Consider the following 17288-nt stretch of genomic DNA (forward strand, 5'->3'; position numbering starts at 1 on the left):
TGACTACAATGCTCCATTTGCTCAGTGGAGTACTGAAAGAGTTTGTAACTGGCTGGAGGACTTTGGCCTCGGCCAGTACGTCATATTTGCACGGCAGTGGGTGACTTCAGGCCACACGCTGTTAACTGCGACCCCTCAGGACATGGAGAAGGTAATCACCTAGAATTGTTTCTCTCAAGCCCCTGTATGCATGGATTCTGTATAACAAGACCCCTTCAAACAGCTGACAGTTCTGCTTTTCTGAAATGTGTGCTATGAATTTTTAAAGACACCTAAAGAGAAGCAGAGAGCCAGAGACAAGGCAGACTACTTGTTAATTGTTATTGTTGCAGGAGATGGGAATAAAGCATCCACTGCACAGGAAGAAATTAGTTTTGGCCATTAAATCAATAAATGCAAAACAGGATGAGAAGTCTGCACAACTTGATCATATCTGGGTGACACGTAAGTGTTTGAACTGTCATGGAATTGTTTGGAATTTCCCCCAGTGCAGTTCATAGACTGCCTGATACATTTCTTTAAGTAGGTACCAAACGTCTTGTTAAGAGTACCAAGTTTCAAGCCAACAGAATGAGAATTTCTGTGGTGTTTTTGACCTCCAAATATACAGTTGTACAGTAGGATCTTCCACAAGGAACTCTGGGATTGCAGGGAAGTCAGTGCTGGGGGGGCCTCAGTCTAGCAAGAGCTGTTATGCTGCAAAAGGTATGCGCTCATTCACTGTGTGAAGTTATCACAGGGGTATGGTGGAATTGGTTTTAGGCTGCCCTTTCAAAAGATGAATGCTTCATTTTGGCTCATCTGGAGTTGGGTACACCGTTGCTCTTTTATCTGCAGGATGGCTTGATGACATTGGTTTGCCTCAGTACAAAGACCAGTTTCATGAAGCCAGAGTTGATGGGAGAATGTTGCAGTACTTAACTGTGGTAAGTTAAAAACCTTTTTCCTCAGTTTAACCCAATTTAACTTCAGACTGAGCAAAGAATTTTACAATTTTCCTTTGAAGGTGAATGTTTAAAAGAATTTTTTGCAAGACAGAAATAGCACCAGTAGCAACTCTCCACACCAAGGTAGCAGTAGTATTGGTAAACTAAAGATGAGCAGCAATTCCAGTGCTTTGTACAGCTCTAGTCACCTTAGCAGCAAACCTTGCACTACACAGAGCCACTGTGTTTTCTTAGCTTCCCTGCCCAGGGATAATGAAGTATTTGGGTTTAACTGTGCTAATAAAAAAGTCTAATTTACTTATCAAGGGTACAGCCTGGTCTATGCTGCTTGAGGAGCCCTTGCTACGAGAGCATGGTGTCTGTGATCCCATGGTTAGATGGGTGTTGCTAGCTGCAGTGATCCTACTCACAACAGGATCTTAGCCACAGTCTTAAGTGTTTTAAACTACCAATGAGCCTGGATTTAATAAACAGGCTACACATTCTCCTTCACTTTTTGCTGGGTCTTGCTATGATGCAGTGTTTCAACCAACCAACTACAGCAACGCACCCCAAGACCCCTGCCTTAAAACCCTCTCAATAAGTGTGAACTTCTACCTAAACTATGGTTACTATGGTTTATATAAAACTACATAGCAAGTGTAACCATCTGTCTTCTTGGGGAAAGCACCTGTTTTGGAAGTATTCTGTACTCTTCTCTACAGAATGACCTGCTCTTTCTGAAAGTCACCAGCCAGCTGCATCATCTGAGTATTAAATGTGCCATTCACGTGCTGCATGTCAACGGTTTTAACCCCCACTGCCTACGCAGGAGACCAGCTGAGGAGGTAAAAGAATGTTTAAATTGACTAAATGAGCACTAATTACCTGATTGCAGCCAAAGGGGATAATGAGTTAGCAGTGCACAATGATCCAATAGAATCACTGCTACGAGGGAATGGCTCTAAAGCAGGCTTCCAGCTTTCTAGCTCTGGAGTGTAATGTGAACTCAGCAGTAATAATAAACATCTACTCAGTTTTAAGGACTTTGAGCCACTTCTTAGTTAAATATCATGCACTTCCCTTCAGAAATTATTTGCTTAAAGAAATTAATTCAACTTCTGAGAAAATAATTTTGAATGCTTTTTCTTTGCCTAATTTTTAGCTCTCAAAGACTGTTCAGATTTTTCCCTTCTCTGGCCAGCATAGCTTAATTTCTTAGTATTAAAGGTTGACAATAACACCGTTGCCAAAATGTTCTGGTTTTCACACCCTGCACTCTCTACTGCTCTACTACTTAATGCAACGTGTGGAGTTTCATCTGTCCTAGACTATCTGTACCTGCCATCTTGTCAGAGGATGGCTGAAAAAGGCCTTCAACAGAAACAATGTCTTAGAATCAGGGAACAACTATTGCTCTGAGGTGGAATGCTGGTTTTATGGCAACTGAGAGCACATTGTGAACAATCCAGGCTACAGCATCATCATCTTTTCTGGTTATTTCAACAGAATAATGTGTCACCTTCTGAAGTAGTTCAGTGGTCCAACCACAGAGTGATGGAATGGCTCAGATCAGTTGATCTGGCAGAATACGCACCAAACCTTCGAGGAAGTGGAGTGCATGGTGGCCTGATTGTAAGAACTGCACACTTTTCTGTCTTTCTACTAAACACTGTCAGACTGTAGTACAACACATGTATGTTAATTTCACAAAGGAAAACTAAACAAATAACTGCTAAGTCAATAATAAATCTGAGCTATGCATGAGTGGTTAGCAGCACTACATAAAACCCCCAACCCAAACTGTTCTGTGAGAGTTATTTTTTGATAAGGCATCACCGAGTGCTGCTTTTGAGTGGTTTTAACAGAACTCTTAGCCACAGTAACTCATGGCATTTCTTGCCAGTGACCAGGAATGTTGGTTTTTGAGTGCAAAACATCAGAACTATTTGCAGCCTAGTAAAGCTGATGTTCTGAAATACCATGCTTCTAGTCCATAGAATTTCTGCAAAAAAAAATATTTTTTTCCAAGATAAAGTTCATACTGAGTAGAGCAGAAAATGCTGAAAACAAATGTGTTCAATCCAAAAACACAGAAGGATTGATGATAGATACAAATATGTATTACCCTGACCATGCTCTGCATCTCTTACTGCCTACTTCCATGTGTATCCTGCTCCAAGTCTGGCAAGTATCACATCATAACTGAGTTATAGAATGAGCACTCTCTGCAATAGTAAACCATTACTGTGCTAGTCAAATGTTTACCTCTACAGAAAACATTCTGCCCTTTTCCAACAGGTTCTTGAACCTCGCTTCAACGGTGACACGCTAGCAATGCTGCTGAATATTCCACCTCAGAAGACCCTGCTGCGACGCCACCTAACAACCAATTTTAACGTATTGATAGGACCAGAGGCACAGCAAGAAAGAAGAGAAATAACAGAGTCAGCAGCGTACACACCTCTGACCACCACTGCCAAAGTCCGGGTATGTAGTGCTGTCAAAAAGCAGGTGTTCCAGAATTTCACACTTCCTTGCCCCTGCCTTATAAAGAAAATGGAAAACTTGCAGGGAGAGGTTGCTTCTAGAACTGTGTTATTCTCCTTCCAGATACCAAAGCATTTAGTTTTGTATCTGGTTACATCACTTCTAAAATAAACATGCAATCCCCTCTGTCTTTTCTTAGAAGCAGCATTACCTAAAGGTATTTAACATCAGCTGTAACTCCCAATTTGAAAACAATGACATTAATTTAGTTCAGAATCTAGATATTTGAAGGACTAGAGTACAGCAGTAAATGCAACAGGAGAGGATTTGAAATGTATAGAGGACAATCTTAATGCTTATCATTCAAAACTTCTTGTTATCTTCTTTCAGCCAAAGAAACTTGGATTTTCACATTTTGGAAACTTAAGGAAAAAGAAATTTGATGAATCCACAGACTACATTTGTCCTATGGATACAAACCCAACTGCTGCAAATGGTACTCAGAAAAACTATGGTGGCTACAAAGGACTTAGTCCATTCACTGACCGGGAACTGGATCAGGTGGGACAGACTGACTGATGCCATTCTCATCTCATCCTCTCCATGCATTCCAAAGCTTGCAAATAACCAAACATGAGCATGTACAAAGTATTTGCTACATCTGCATGAAGTCATTGAGAAATTATTGGGTGTGGACACTGGAAAGAGTTTTCTACTAAGAATGCCAGCTTCATTTGTTTTAATCAACATCATCACAACTCCACCTCCAAGCCCTTTCTCAGGACTGTAACACCTTTACACTATGAAGACTGAGGTATTTGGGCAGTTAAGGTGGTGGTTGCAGTAAACACAAGACTTTTGTACTTCTAGCTTTCATAGCCTCAATGCGGCTGCACTACCTTTTCATTATCTCCATGGGTGGTTTTTAATGTAATTATTTGGACTAATTTGTACAAAGCTATTGACCTATACAATCTGGTTGTACTTTAATATATATTTTAAGAGACATTACTCAAACAGTCCAACTGAATTTTTCTTCCATTATGTACAGGGGGGATTAGTTATGTTTAGACAGTATATGTGAAACCAATGCATCAGTAATGAACAAGATTAATAAACCAGTACTTAAATAATTCACTTTTGTTATGCAGTAATGAACTTGTAAATTAAACTGTCCAGACAAAGAGACAAAGATTAAAACCCATCATATTTTAGTCAAGTTTGTTGTTGTGTAAAGGGATATGAACCTTGAAAAATGGAGCTCCTGGAGGCTTGTGTGAATTTTGGCAGCACACAAGAGACAAAGCAGTTGGGGTGAACTGTTCTTTCTCCAGTGACCTTAAGAGAGAGAGAAAACACATTAAGCCTGATAGTTTTGGGGTTGTTTTTTTCAGTTTTGTGACCATTCTCTAACTGGAAGCAATTTTTTCATTTGCATGGTTTACTGCATTTAACATCTTGTTTGTGCTCATTATCTAACACGCGTCTTTTCCAATGTACACCTCAGTAAAACACAGCACTTCTCATAAGCAGGGACACTACCCAATCCTGACTGTGTTACAAAATGGGTGTCCACTTGCACAGTTAGGAGTTGAAAGTGAATGGATTAACTTTGGGCCCTGAGCTTGCAGGTGTTCAGGCATCACAAAACCACTGGATTTGGGTCTAGGAGCACAGTCTTTTAAGTTATGTGTAACTTCTGAGCATGTAGGTGTGCAGTGAAATCTCAGTGCCCTAGAACTGATCACCTTTTCTGTAAGGACAGGCAGGACTGTATCACAGAGGACTCTTCTTGCCTGTGAAAGAAGGCTACCAGAAGTTTAAGTACTACAGCATCTGGAAAATGTTACCCTACACTGACAATATCAGTTAAGCTGCTCTTGTGTGAATTACAGTGGAATCAATCTCTCCTGATCAGGATTCTTTCTTCCTCTGGCTGAGTGCATTTTCATGTACCTCATGGCATGGAGGCATTTTTGTTAATGTACAGAAATAAGGGCTTTTAAACTTACTAAACTTCATTTATCCAGGCACTGCTACCTCCCAAAGATGCATATAGAGTGAATAATATTGTGTGTGCTGTCCTGATTTGAACTAGTTCCTGACTGCTTTTACAGATGGAACATTCAGAAGGAACAGTGATGCAAATAGGGGCTCTTTCTGAAGGCATAAGCCATCTTACGGTATGTACTCATTTCTCCCTCCTCTTAAAGTCACAAGTGTACTCTGCTAGAATTCACTCAAAGCTGGTCAGTGGTGATAGTAGTTAAGGGTAAGCAGGTCCCTATTCTTGTTAAGGCTATATATACACTTTATAGCCTGGCTATACATTCACAGTTTAAATCCCCCTGCTTTTAAATTGCACTAGAAGTGGTGAGGAGAAAGTTCTTCACCGAGAGAGTCATTAGAATGTGCTGCCCAGGGAGGTGGTGGAGTCACCATCCCTGGAGGTATTCAAGAGGAGACTGGACATGGCACTTGGTGCCATGGTCTAGTCATGAGGTCTGTGTTGATAGGTTGGACTCTATGCTCCTCGAGGTCTCTTCCAACCTTAGTTATACTGTGATAATTGTACTGCTACCTTTGATGCACTGACAGATATTCATCCCCTTAAATGAAAACTGTTCTTCAAAGATTTTTGCAAGTAACTACCATCAACCACTTCAGCCACAGCAAAAACTCCATGGAAAACAAAAATCACTACTAATTCCTGACTCCACAGCAGCTAATTAAGAAGTGAGCTGAAAGGTATAATGAAGACTTGCATAACATGGTTGAGTCACATGCCACACAATCTCAGTGGGAATTTCCTCCAGCAAATAATAGTTTACTTTAAGCTGCAGTCAAGAACTCCTTTTAGTTTTATGTGCCTCTCACTCCCTCTGTTGTGAATCTGATCTCATTGCAGCTGAATGTTTTAACTGCAGGCCTCTACATGAATGTACTTACTCCTTCACACCTTGTTTTTTTTCCAGACAATGTTGAGCCAAGATGAAATGCTGAATGACAGCAGGTTTTTAACACCTACCTTTGAAGACTGTAGATGATGCTTCACTGTGACCAAGAATACTAATAATACCTCATGCCTGGCCCGAGAGGTGGCCAGGAAAAGCCTGAAAGTACTGAAAAGCTTTACCTCTTTTCTGCTAGTGAGATGTAGCACACAACACTTAACCTTGTCCATGTAGCAACGTGTTACAGGCAATTCTCCTCCACACTAGTCTCCATATTACTAAGTGTGAAGTAGGTGTTGAGGGAGGTCTGGTACCTGTATCCAGAGTCAAGAAAGCCAAGACTGGCCTCATGCTTTACCCTTTTACTCAGTTGTCCTGTACATGATATGTTTATGTTCTGTTGTCTCAAAGATCTTTTGCAAATGTTTATTTTTATAATTAACTTGTAATGGAGGAATCACCAATACTGTTGTGTCACAGGGACTAATCTGAGCCACAAAGAAATTCAGATGGGTGCTCTGAGTGCAGCAGCACTGGCTCACTAAATCCTATTGCTGTCTTGCCAGAGACTGTTATCCACAGAAGGATTTTAATCTCTCATCTCTTTTGTTAGCACTTGTCCTTCCCTCTTTCTCTAAGCAAGTGCGGTGTGAATGGGAAAAATGGAACATAACACTATCCACCAAGCCCTTGCTGTTATCAGGAGGATGACAAGATGGCACATTCACTAATCTTCACCTAACAGATGATGAACTTGCAGACTACCAGAGAAACTGATGTGCTCAAAAGCTGGTGCTTCATTTGAAGTGGGGTTTTACTGTGCAATTTTTACATAAGCACTAAGATGTTCACTGTCAAGGAGAAATTACTTTAAGAATGGTGTTTGCTGTGCTCCATGCAGGGGTAAGTAACAATTTCCAGTGTGATCCATTCCTTAGGTTTTAAATGGCAGTTCTTTAACTAGAAGTCTTGAATAGGCTCTTCCTGCAATTGACAATTTGTCTGAGACTACTGCTGCCACATTTGCAAGCATCAACCTGTTCAGAAGCCTTCTCAACAGTCAAAATGGTTCAGACCCTTTTCTAGGCCCCATACCTGGTTTGTCTGCAACATGGTACTTATGCTCAGGAAGACAGGGATAATATTTCTTTTGCTAGTTGATTAATTAAACATGGCTGCAAAAACCCCTGAGGACTGGAGATTAGAGTAGAAACACTTCAACACTTGCATGAGAACTGGTGATGTTGTAAACAATACTCCTGTTCACTTTGTTCTCTTTTTGTTCCAGTTACAGATAGATTTTCATACAATATTTAGCAATAGGAGACAAACATTACTGCTTTGTGATGTGTAAAATGTGACTAAAGAGTGTTAGGCAAGTACCATAATGAAATAAGTATTTGTTTAAAATACCTAGATTTCTTTACATACTGATATAGCCTAAAGCCAGCTCATTCCCAGTTCCAAATGAAGGGGGAATCTCCAGTAACTGTCCCCAGTATGCTGCAAAGGTTCTTTGCAAGCTGTCAGTGGCACTTTTCGAAGATGAGCTGTTCTAGTCCTCACTCCCTGAGCCTCTCATGGCAGACCCTGTACTGTATGGTCAGATTTTAAAGGCTAAATACAAGGTTTTATTTTCCAAAGTGGTAAAACCAAGGCAATTTTTTCCAGTCATTTAACAATTAAATGATATTGGAAAAATCTGAAGGAATGAGAAAGCACAGACATCAACAAGCCAAAAAAGCTTAATAAAAAAGTATTAAATCTCTACTCTGGCACTGCAGTCAACACTGGTGACCAGATCATGGGCATTTGAAATTCTCTGCAGGGTTAATTAGCCAGCAGAGTTATTGCAGCTCTACAGATTACATGAGCTGCCCCAGCAGAGGCAGCCTTACCATCACTGGGATAATCTAAGCACATTTTCAGATTCTGCTTAATGATCCTTAAGGTCCCTTCCAACCCCAACCATTCTATGAATCTATGCATTTATTACTCTGTTTGGTGTAGTACCAGCTGGGCTGTGAATAATCAATCTACAAAACTACTGGGGTTTTTAAACAGGTGTATATATATTAAGACTATGTGACTACTATAAATAAATTCCAAATGTTTCTCCATTTCTTGTTGACTGAAATGATTCAAACAGAAATATACATCTCTGATCAGGGACAGAATCAGTCTGAACCTCTGTCTTTCAATTATTACTACAAATGTAACTGATTAAGTATAAAACTCCTGGTCAGTTTTTAATTAACAGATTCCTTTGCTTTAGATGACTAAAAAATATATGAAATAAATATTTTAATTAGCATCTAAAGGAAACAAGTTTTCTGGATCAGGGATTTGTCAAACCTTAGAAGAAATGTGTAAGCCAACTCCTGGCAATATGCAGTACTTCAGGCACTGAAACTAAGAAATGCTATGTGGTAAAAACACTGAGATGAGGCATTAGCTGAGTGTAAGATCTATTCAGCATAGCTTCAAAGAGGAAGAAGCCATGTTTCCTTGTAAGGAAAGCAAATCTCAAACTGCCCAATAAACTACCACTGTGCTTAGAGAAGGATGTGCAAGCAATGTGCCATTGCTGGATTAGGTCTCTATATCTACCCAGAGCTTCCAGATATAGTTGGCAGTTCACATGAAGTCATGTTAGCCTCCTCAATACACCTCACATCAAGGAGAATTTGTTACAGTAGTAAGCAATTTGCATGTCACCCAAATTCTAGTCACTTGTAACTTACTAGTTCCTGGTAATGCTATAACAGAGCCTTTTTTGTTCATTCTAAACACACACCAAAACTGACTGCTCTCTGTACTCCGCTTCCCCAGCACTCACTAAAGGAAATAACTCTCTCATGAATTCCATCCCCATGTTGACAAAGAAGTGGCTTTATCTCTGTTTTATCTTTCCAACTACACTTAAATTTCTTTTCTCAACATGGCCATTTCATACTAACTTCAGAGTGTAGATGAAGTCTGTCACACACCTGAAGATCTCTCTACTTCTTGGCGCAGAAACTACACGTAAGTAGTTAAAACACACAAAACCACTGCACAGTTACACACCAGTTGTAGGGAAGGATGCAAGTACTTACAAAAAGGTGACAACAGTGTTAGTAAGAGAAGGTACAGCTCTTGGGATAGCCAAGTTTGTCCAGGTTGGGTTGACAAGCAAACTGAATCATAGGTGGTGGCCCACACATGAGAATGAGCATCTCGCTGCTGGGGGCAGGGAGGTGGGCTTTAATCATGTCTGCAGTGATGAAGCCAGAACTGTACTTCCAATCTGAAACAAAGAAATTACACTGTTCATCTTAATGTCTGTGCAGTCTGAAGCCTTTTTAAGCAGCATGTTGTAACCACACAGTAGCCCGAATCGGCCAAGTTATGCCACTCTCACTGCAAGCCAAGAGAGGGTGAATCTCTCATTGAACTCAAACCCAGTGGTGCCTTCCAACAGAGAGAACATTAATAACAAGGACCTGTTTGGTAAGACACAAGTCTGTGAATTACAGGTTTAAAAGAAATTAGACAATAGGTGAGGGAACAGGAGTGAAACTCTGACGCTTGGACAACAGACAAGCAAAGGCATTCCCAGTGTGCACCAGGAGCCTACCTTGGGGAGGTCTGTCCAGTGTATACCACAGTGTGAACTGCTCAGGATGGCTCTTGGCGAGATCTTCCAGCTCAGCTCTCAGCAATATATCCTTTTCTGTCTGAAAAATAAGGCTGCTGTTCAGCTCCAAACCATCTCAAGATGCCCTCTAGAGCATGAGTGCATCTGGCACTCAACAAGACAAATGTAATGACTCTTTCAAACCAAGAATGGTTCTTTTTTTCCACTCACATGATAGCTGTGATCATTAAAGGCTTCTATAAATTCAGATGAACAACAGACTTTGAGACTTACATCCACGTGAACCCTGCCTTAAAGATGGCAATTTGAAGACATTTTTTTAATCCAGGCTAAAATGGCAGTTAGCTGAATTTGTTGCTGATCCTGGCAAATAGAGCCCTGTACCGACATGGTGAAGGTTAACTGGAGAAACAAATTAACAGAGCAAAAGCCTGTTTCTTTGGAATCAGGGGAGGAGCAAAATGAGCAGGATCAGCACTATTTATTCCCCAAAACAGGAAATTAGGGAGTACAAGTGAAACTTTGAGGAGCCATCTTCAAAACAAGTAACAGATGATCACAGGAACTATGACAGTATCTTGTGAATAATTTTTGTGTTGTTCCTCCTTCCCAAATTGTTCTGACCAAAGACAATCTATTAAGAACTTCCATTATAACCATTTCCCGCTCCTCCCTGCAATGACCATTTTAAAGGTCAGACAGTATTTTTCTCTCAGTATTTTTTCATAAATGGCTGAAACCAAAGTTCTGGGAAGAGGATGAAACAGAGAAGTGATTTTTCCAGGGACAATTGTCCCACCAGTTTATAAAGCTCAAAGGCCAGCAGAAGCTGTTAAAGGACAGGAGTTGATATACTCACTTGATTAGCAAAAAGAAGGTAACATTTTGTGGAGTCCTTAGGATCACTTGTGATACGACGAATCAGCTGCAACATAGGAGTTATTCCTGTTAAAAACACAAAGTGGTTAAAAAAAAGAGGATATTTCTTTCTACAGCTGCAGTTTCAGTATTAAATCTGCCTTCCTTCAGTGGAGTTTAGTTTGCACAGGGCTACATACCTCCCTATTTCTGACCCACACCAAACGCAGAGCTTGGAGGTTTCTTGGTATTACAAACCATTTCAAACCAAAACCCAAACCATACTACTTGTATCTGGGGCTCTCCTCTTTATCATGCTCTGCCACATACAGTGACACCTCACCCTCAAGACATTCTCCCAAAATATGATGTGACTTTGCTGAGCTCCCACAGTAAATCAAGATTATAACTGAAGTTGCCAGCTCCTAGGACCCAGCTCAAGCCACTGGAAAGCCTTATTGTTGCCAAACATTCATAGAAAAGTGCTCTGCTACTGAAGTGTTTGATACTCCACACATGCATAAAGTACCTTTGTTCTCCTAGACATTCCATATGATGAAAACAGCTTTACCTGTTCCTCCAGCTATCATCCCAAGATGCTTTGCAAACTTCTTCTCTGCTTCAGACTTCTTATGAGGCTTGATAAGAAAGGTACCTAGGAGAAATATTCAAAACCTATAGGTACATTAAGTCCCAAAACAGACAGAGATACACCTTCCATGGGAATAAATTACTATAGCCTATAACTAATCAGGACAGCTCTTCTGGACAAACTACATGGACTTGTGACAGCACTGAGCACAAAGAGCAGAAACCTCTTTGTAAGCTCCAGTCCTAGCTCTGAACAACTGATTTACTCCTTCCCTCCTATCCAACATTTATCATCAACTCAGGGACTGGTACACCTCTGCCTAGAATGGAACCTGGCCACTGTGAATGTGAGTGGCAGATAAAGGTAACTACTATCCCTACTACATAGAAACAGGCTTCTTAGGCCATCATCACCCTCACTTGCACCATGGATCTAGCCATTTGTGTGTGTCTGTGTTGAAGCTGTAATTAAAGCAGCATCAAGTAAGAGCCCCTGCAAAGATGAGAATCAGGAAAGCTTAGGTCTGCATAATTTATCAAGTACTTTATTACTGTAATTGATTTCTGGTTAATGAGAACCCTGATACACTCAGGCAGCTAGATGACTACCTTCCAGTGTCCTGTGTTGGGAAGACCTTGCTGATTTCTGCCACTGCTCCACAACTGTCGCAAAAGTTAGTCTGTCTCTGAGGGTGGTTTAGGCCACAAACCGTAATTATGGATTTTCTCTCTTCAACTTACTGAAAAATATTCTCTACATAGTTTTCAACTTTTATAAAACACCTCTGAAAACCACCAATACAAGGTACTCCATTTTGCTCTCCTGCTTACCTGCCCCCTTATACACAAGGAGTCCATTTGGCCCTCTGAAGTCGATCAGGTCTCCAATCTTCATGTCATCTAGGTATTGGGACATTTTTCCACCTTCTGGAAACTTGGGATGCACATTTTTGTGGTAGACCTGTAAAAACAATCATTTATATGCTATCAACCAATCAGTTTCCTACAGACAGCATTAAAAGCTGTACAACACAGTATTGCAGGTCTGAAATACAGCCTCTAGGAAAGAAATCCAGGCAATTCTTTGCTCTCAGATATCTATTGTGCCTTGCAACAGGAAGGTGGACAGCCAGGTGAACAGGACTAGGTGGCAGGCAGGTTACATACTGGTGGCTTCATTTCACTCCTTCTGAAAAGAGCATTGTATCTTTGCTTTTTTAAGACTTCCCCATAGACTTCAACCACATGGTAGTTTTTTCACCTTTCAAAACATACAATAAATATTAGGGAGTTAATAACAATTCACCACACTTGTAACATGAAGGACAGAGCACACCAAAAAAAGCTCAGGTTTTTGCCCAAGAACAACATTTATTACAGAAAAGAATTTTAAAACTCCAGGAGTTCTGGGTTGAAAATCATTCTGCTTAAAGGATTTCCCTTGTTTCAGTATCCCATTTTCTTAATCAATAAACCCATTAGAGTAACTGCTGATGCTTACAGATTTAAAACTGCAATGGCTGTAGGGTTACCAAAGATAGCAGCTCTTACTGACTTGTTTTCTACTTAGAGTAAGCAGCTTGAGGGAGTGATTGCTATTTGTGTGTTACCAATTACTAGGGAAGTTGCTGCAGTAGTGCCAAGGTTTAACCCTAATGGCCTTCCCCATCTACCCTGCCTGTGCTGTCACTCAGGGACACAACAGATACACAGCTTACAGTTTACTATTCAGTGAGTTGTTTGTCATGCAGTCATCCCATTCAAAAGAAGATCAATCAAAATGAACTCTCTTTCACTGAAATGAAGGACCTTCCTTCCTTCCAGTCAGCAATTTGTCTGCTAAGGGAAACTAAAATTTACCTTTATAATTAAATCAACATAACCTTTTGCCTCGTCGCTGGACACTGGGGTATAGGCCCGAATCACCAAACCACCACCGATTTTTGCAGAAAGATAAACATGTTGGCCTAGGGAGAAAGAATTACAACCTGATTGATTATTTTTTTCATCTCCAGCTTCAAACTTTCCTCGGGTCTGGAGGAAAAGACAAGAGCAAGTCAGCTGTTTTAACCTGTTAAACACAAACACTGTGGAGAAAATCTTAACCATATAAATGCTGTATAAAACATTTAGTCTCTTTTTCTGCAAGGGTGTTTGGGGTACAGTGCAACTCAGAAGAGCTGGAACATTACAGAATCAAAGAGCAAGATGCTAGGAAAGTAAGAAATTTATAGTAAAATAGTGATATAGAAAGTTTGTTCCTCATTCTCAAGTGCTTTCTACCTGGGTTCTACTGTTCTCATATTTGTTAATGAGTGGAAAAAGTAAGGACACAGCAGTTCACACAGGGACAGAAAAAAGCATTAGGGTTTAGGAACAGCAGCCTCTTAAGAGCAAACTTCCCAGAGGTTCACACCAAGACATGCAGAACAAAGCTTTAGGCCATATTCCTTCTCCCGTGTCTCCTGCTGCCGTAACACTGCAAGCTTTCAGGCTGGACACTGCTGTCCACAGAGGGCTCTTTGCCCAGCCTAATGCTCCAAGAAGGAGACTCTAAAAGGCACCCTTTTCTTTATGCCAACTGAAAGAAGTGAAATTCCTTGGCAAGAGTAGTCTCTTCAGCCAAGGCTGTATGGAAAAACGAAAAACAGGAAGAGTGCTAGCAGAAAACACTTAGTTTTAGTAAAATGATCCTGGTAAGAAGCAGACAGCAGGAACCTCTTAAATTGTTAAGAATAAAGCCTGGACACACAGAAGTATAGCAGGGCACATTTCTATTCTTTTATCATTTGTCTAGCTAATGTGGACCATTCAATTGCACTCTCTGATACAAGCAGAAGAGAATCTGCAGAAAGACTGCTGCCCTTGGCAGACAGCGTGCAAGAACAACGTGCTCACAGCATGGAATGGCAAAGACCTCGACACTTGCCATACAGCACAGAACAAACAGGGCTACATCTGCCCATCATAAAGGGATAGTTTGCCCTGCACAGATTACCACTGATTCAAGGTCCAATGTTCAATGCCATCAGGTTTTGCAGGGTACAGGAAAGAAGAATTTGTCAATGCTGCACTGAACAAGCTCCATGCTATGGAAAGTGAGATAAAGTTATACACATGTGCAAAGCAAAGGGAAGTGCTCTGAATATTTCTGCATCTTTCCTATGCAGTAGTTGTATCTACCCCTTTGTTTTGCACAGAACAGTTACAAGCTTCCCAGGCAGAAGAGTTCTCTTTCTTGTATGCAAGTATGACTGCATTTGCCAAAAGCACAACAGCTGACAAGAAACTGAGGGCTTCCAACATGGAAGTAGAATGCGCACAACAAGTAAGTTTTGACAGATAGTTCTTGCTTATATCCTGACTGGTGATGAATTCCAGCAGACTCAGTTCAGTTTCACTGTTCTTAATTACATCACAAAATTTAACACAAGCAGAACAAAGTGTACAGAAAAGATACGAAATACAATCTTTTGTGAAAGCTGACATTTCTGACACAGCAGCATTCACACACAGCTTGTAATGCCTTGTTTTGTTTGGGAATTTGAGGTTCAGCAATCACTGGCCAAGAACCATTAGTACAGTTATAAATCCTGAAACCCAAAATATAGGTAATGAAGTGTTTTCAGTGCTTACCTACAGGTAATCCTAATATATGATCTGGTGAAGGCAGCCCAAATCGGAATCTCTTAGTATCATGACTGATTTCCTAAAAGAGCAAACAACAGTAAAAATCAACAGGAGGCCAACAGCACCACTGCTTTGAATTTCAAAGTCTCCTCAACACAACACACTTCAGCAAGCCTGTTCTGTGTTAGCGTGCAGGCCAAATGCTAGGAAGGGAAGCAGAAATTACTTTTAAAAGTAAAATGTAATTGATTAGAAGTTTCAGAAGCACTCTGTTGTTCTTTAGTTCTGAAAGGAGTTCTTTTTGCCCATCTAGGCAAAGCTTTACACACGGATCATCTGGAAACCCTCCCTTGCCCAAGGCAAATGAGCACATTTCATAATTTGTGACCAAAGTTCAGGCAAGACATGGCATGCAGAAACGCGTTCCACCTGATGCACACCGGACAGGAATCAGAGAAGAAACAGAGTCCTAAATTAGGACTTAAACATACAAAGTAACAACTATCCTCTGGAAACAACTGCAACACCACAGCCTTGGCATAAACGTTTCTAAGAATCCTGCTCTACCTTAGGGAAACTTTGCAGCATGATTGCGGGAATCACAGCCGAGCCCTGAGATCTCTGCACGCTTCTCCAGCCCCAAAGCTTGAGGCAGCCCAAGACTAACCACCTCTCAGACCCCCACCGCCCAACGAACCAACCACTTCAGACTCCCCTGGCCAACGGCCCAACCGCCCCGGCTGACTCGGCACGACCACCGCAGAGCTGGAATGAGGGAAGGGGTTCAGGAGCTTGGTCACCTCTTTGTCCACCAGCCGCAGAGCGTATTTGGTTTCGGGGTCCTGCAAGGTGACACGGCCGTTCTCCCTCCGGCCTGTCCCTCTGAACAGCAGCAGTAAAAGGGCGGATGCAGCTACCACGACGATGGCGACGGTCACAGGCGCACCCTGCGAGGAGAAGGCAGGCAGGAGAACATCCCACACACTTGCACCCGGCTCTAGGGGCCACCTCCACCACCTCCCAACCCCTCACCACAAGCGCCTCCATGGCAGCGACCGCCCGCAGGTCCCTCTCTGCAGCCCCTTCACCGCCCCAGCAAGGCAGAGGCGCGACACGGCGGGAGGCGGACGCTGGCGGGGGGCAAGTCGGACGGCTGGAGCCGGCCTATGGCTGCACGCCTGCTCGAAGTCCTGCTCCTCCCACAGCCCAGCCTGAAACAGCGCATCCCCGCCTGGCGAGCCGGCGCGGCAAAGCTGACGGGACTGAGGAATTCCCAGGGCTGTAGCAACGTTTACCCGTCCCGCGCAGATGTCGGTGCCAGAAGGGCTGCGGGAGCGGTGTGGGCAGCGGATCCTGCTCCCCAGGATGGCAGAACGCCACTCGCAACACGGGCAGGGCAAGCAGCCAGACCCACTGTGCACCAAACAGTGCGACAGCGTCCAACACTAAAGCCCTGCGTTAAATGGGTTTACCTTTTGACTGCGAGGTTCAGGAAAGCCTTATGTAACTGTAAAGAATGAATATGGGCTTCTGATCGATATGGGGAAATCTAAAAATAAAATTCTATTACACGAATTCCACTGATTTATTTTTTTTAAATCAGATTTCATTTGCATCCCAAAACAGTTCACATCCTGGCTAAAACATACCAGTGTCTTAAAACAGATTATAAAGATACAAGAAACAAAAATCAAAACTAAACTACTTGTCTAGTAGGTCTTCATGCTTACAGAAATACACAAGGTAAACATCACACAGTCAACCAAAAGTAAATAACTATTAAATACAACTAATTTAGGATGAATTTTTTAAGTCATCTCATTTCTGTTAAGCAGAACAGAAAAGCAACAAAGTGATTGGACAGATCTGCTCCCAGCATAGTCAAACTGATACTGTGAGCAACTTTACCCATACCTGAATATTACCAAATATCCTTAATGGGGAAAATAAAATAATCAGAGGATATTTTCCCTTTGTTGCTCTCTGAAGAGAGCTTAAACATAGAACAGACTATTAATAATGTAATACAAATGTGCCTTACACTTAATCTGAATTTGTCCATAGTCCTCCCACTAGGAAGTATTTTCATAGTTCCACACAAAGTTTGTTCCAGATTATTTTGTGGGGTTATTTGCCTAGCACTTTACAATTAAGAGAAGAAAAGAAACTGCCGAAAAACATTTACCATACTCATTTGGG

General features: G+C 41.6%; 2 protein-coding genes across 18 annotated transcripts in view; one reads left to right on the plus strand and one right to left on the minus strand.

Moving 5' to 3' along the window:
* PPFIBP2 (PPFIA binding protein 2) overlaps positions 1–4754 on the plus strand; it is an 88274-nt gene extending 83520 nt beyond the window's left edge. For all 17 annotated transcript variants that reach the window (XM_068147901.1, XM_068147907.1, XM_068147908.1 and 14 more), the window contains 7 exons: positions 1–151; positions 333–444; positions 838–926; positions 1652–1774; positions 2436–2561; positions 3228–3416; positions 3807–4754. In XM_068147901.1, the coding sequence (XP_068004002.1) occupies positions 1–151; positions 333–444; positions 838–926; positions 1652–1774; positions 2436–2561; positions 3228–3416; positions 3807–3995 (979 nt within the window). In that variant the 3' untranslated portion in view covers positions 3996–4754. The remainder of the gene's footprint in view (positions 152–332; positions 445–837; positions 927–1651; positions 1775–2435; positions 2562–3227; positions 3417–3806) is intronic.
* CYB5R2 (cytochrome b5 reductase 2) lies at positions 4606–16234 on the minus strand. Its single transcript, XM_068147934.1, has 10 exons — positions 16122–16234; positions 15890–16036; positions 15096–15168; positions 13320–13426; positions 12291–12420; positions 11440–11523; positions 10870–10955; positions 9990–10089; positions 9469–9659; positions 4606–4754 (listed from the first exon to the last, which is right to left on the minus strand). Exons 1-9 carry the CDS (start codon positions 16134–16136, stop codon positions 9487–9489), a joined length of 915 nt encoding a protein of 304 aa, XP_068004035.1. The 5' UTR covers positions 16137–16234; the 3' UTR covers positions 4606–4754; positions 9469–9486.
* Between the last annotated feature and the right edge of the window lie 1054 nt (positions 16235–17288).

Source organism: Melanerpes formicivorus, unplaced genomic scaffold (genome assembly GCF_026170545.1).
Source record: "Melanerpes formicivorus ecotype bairdi unplaced genomic scaffold, bMelFor1.0.p_v2 SCAF_16, whole genome shotgun sequence".
Lineage (NCBI taxonomy): Eukaryota > Metazoa > Chordata > Aves > Piciformes > Picidae > Melanerpes > Melanerpes formicivorus.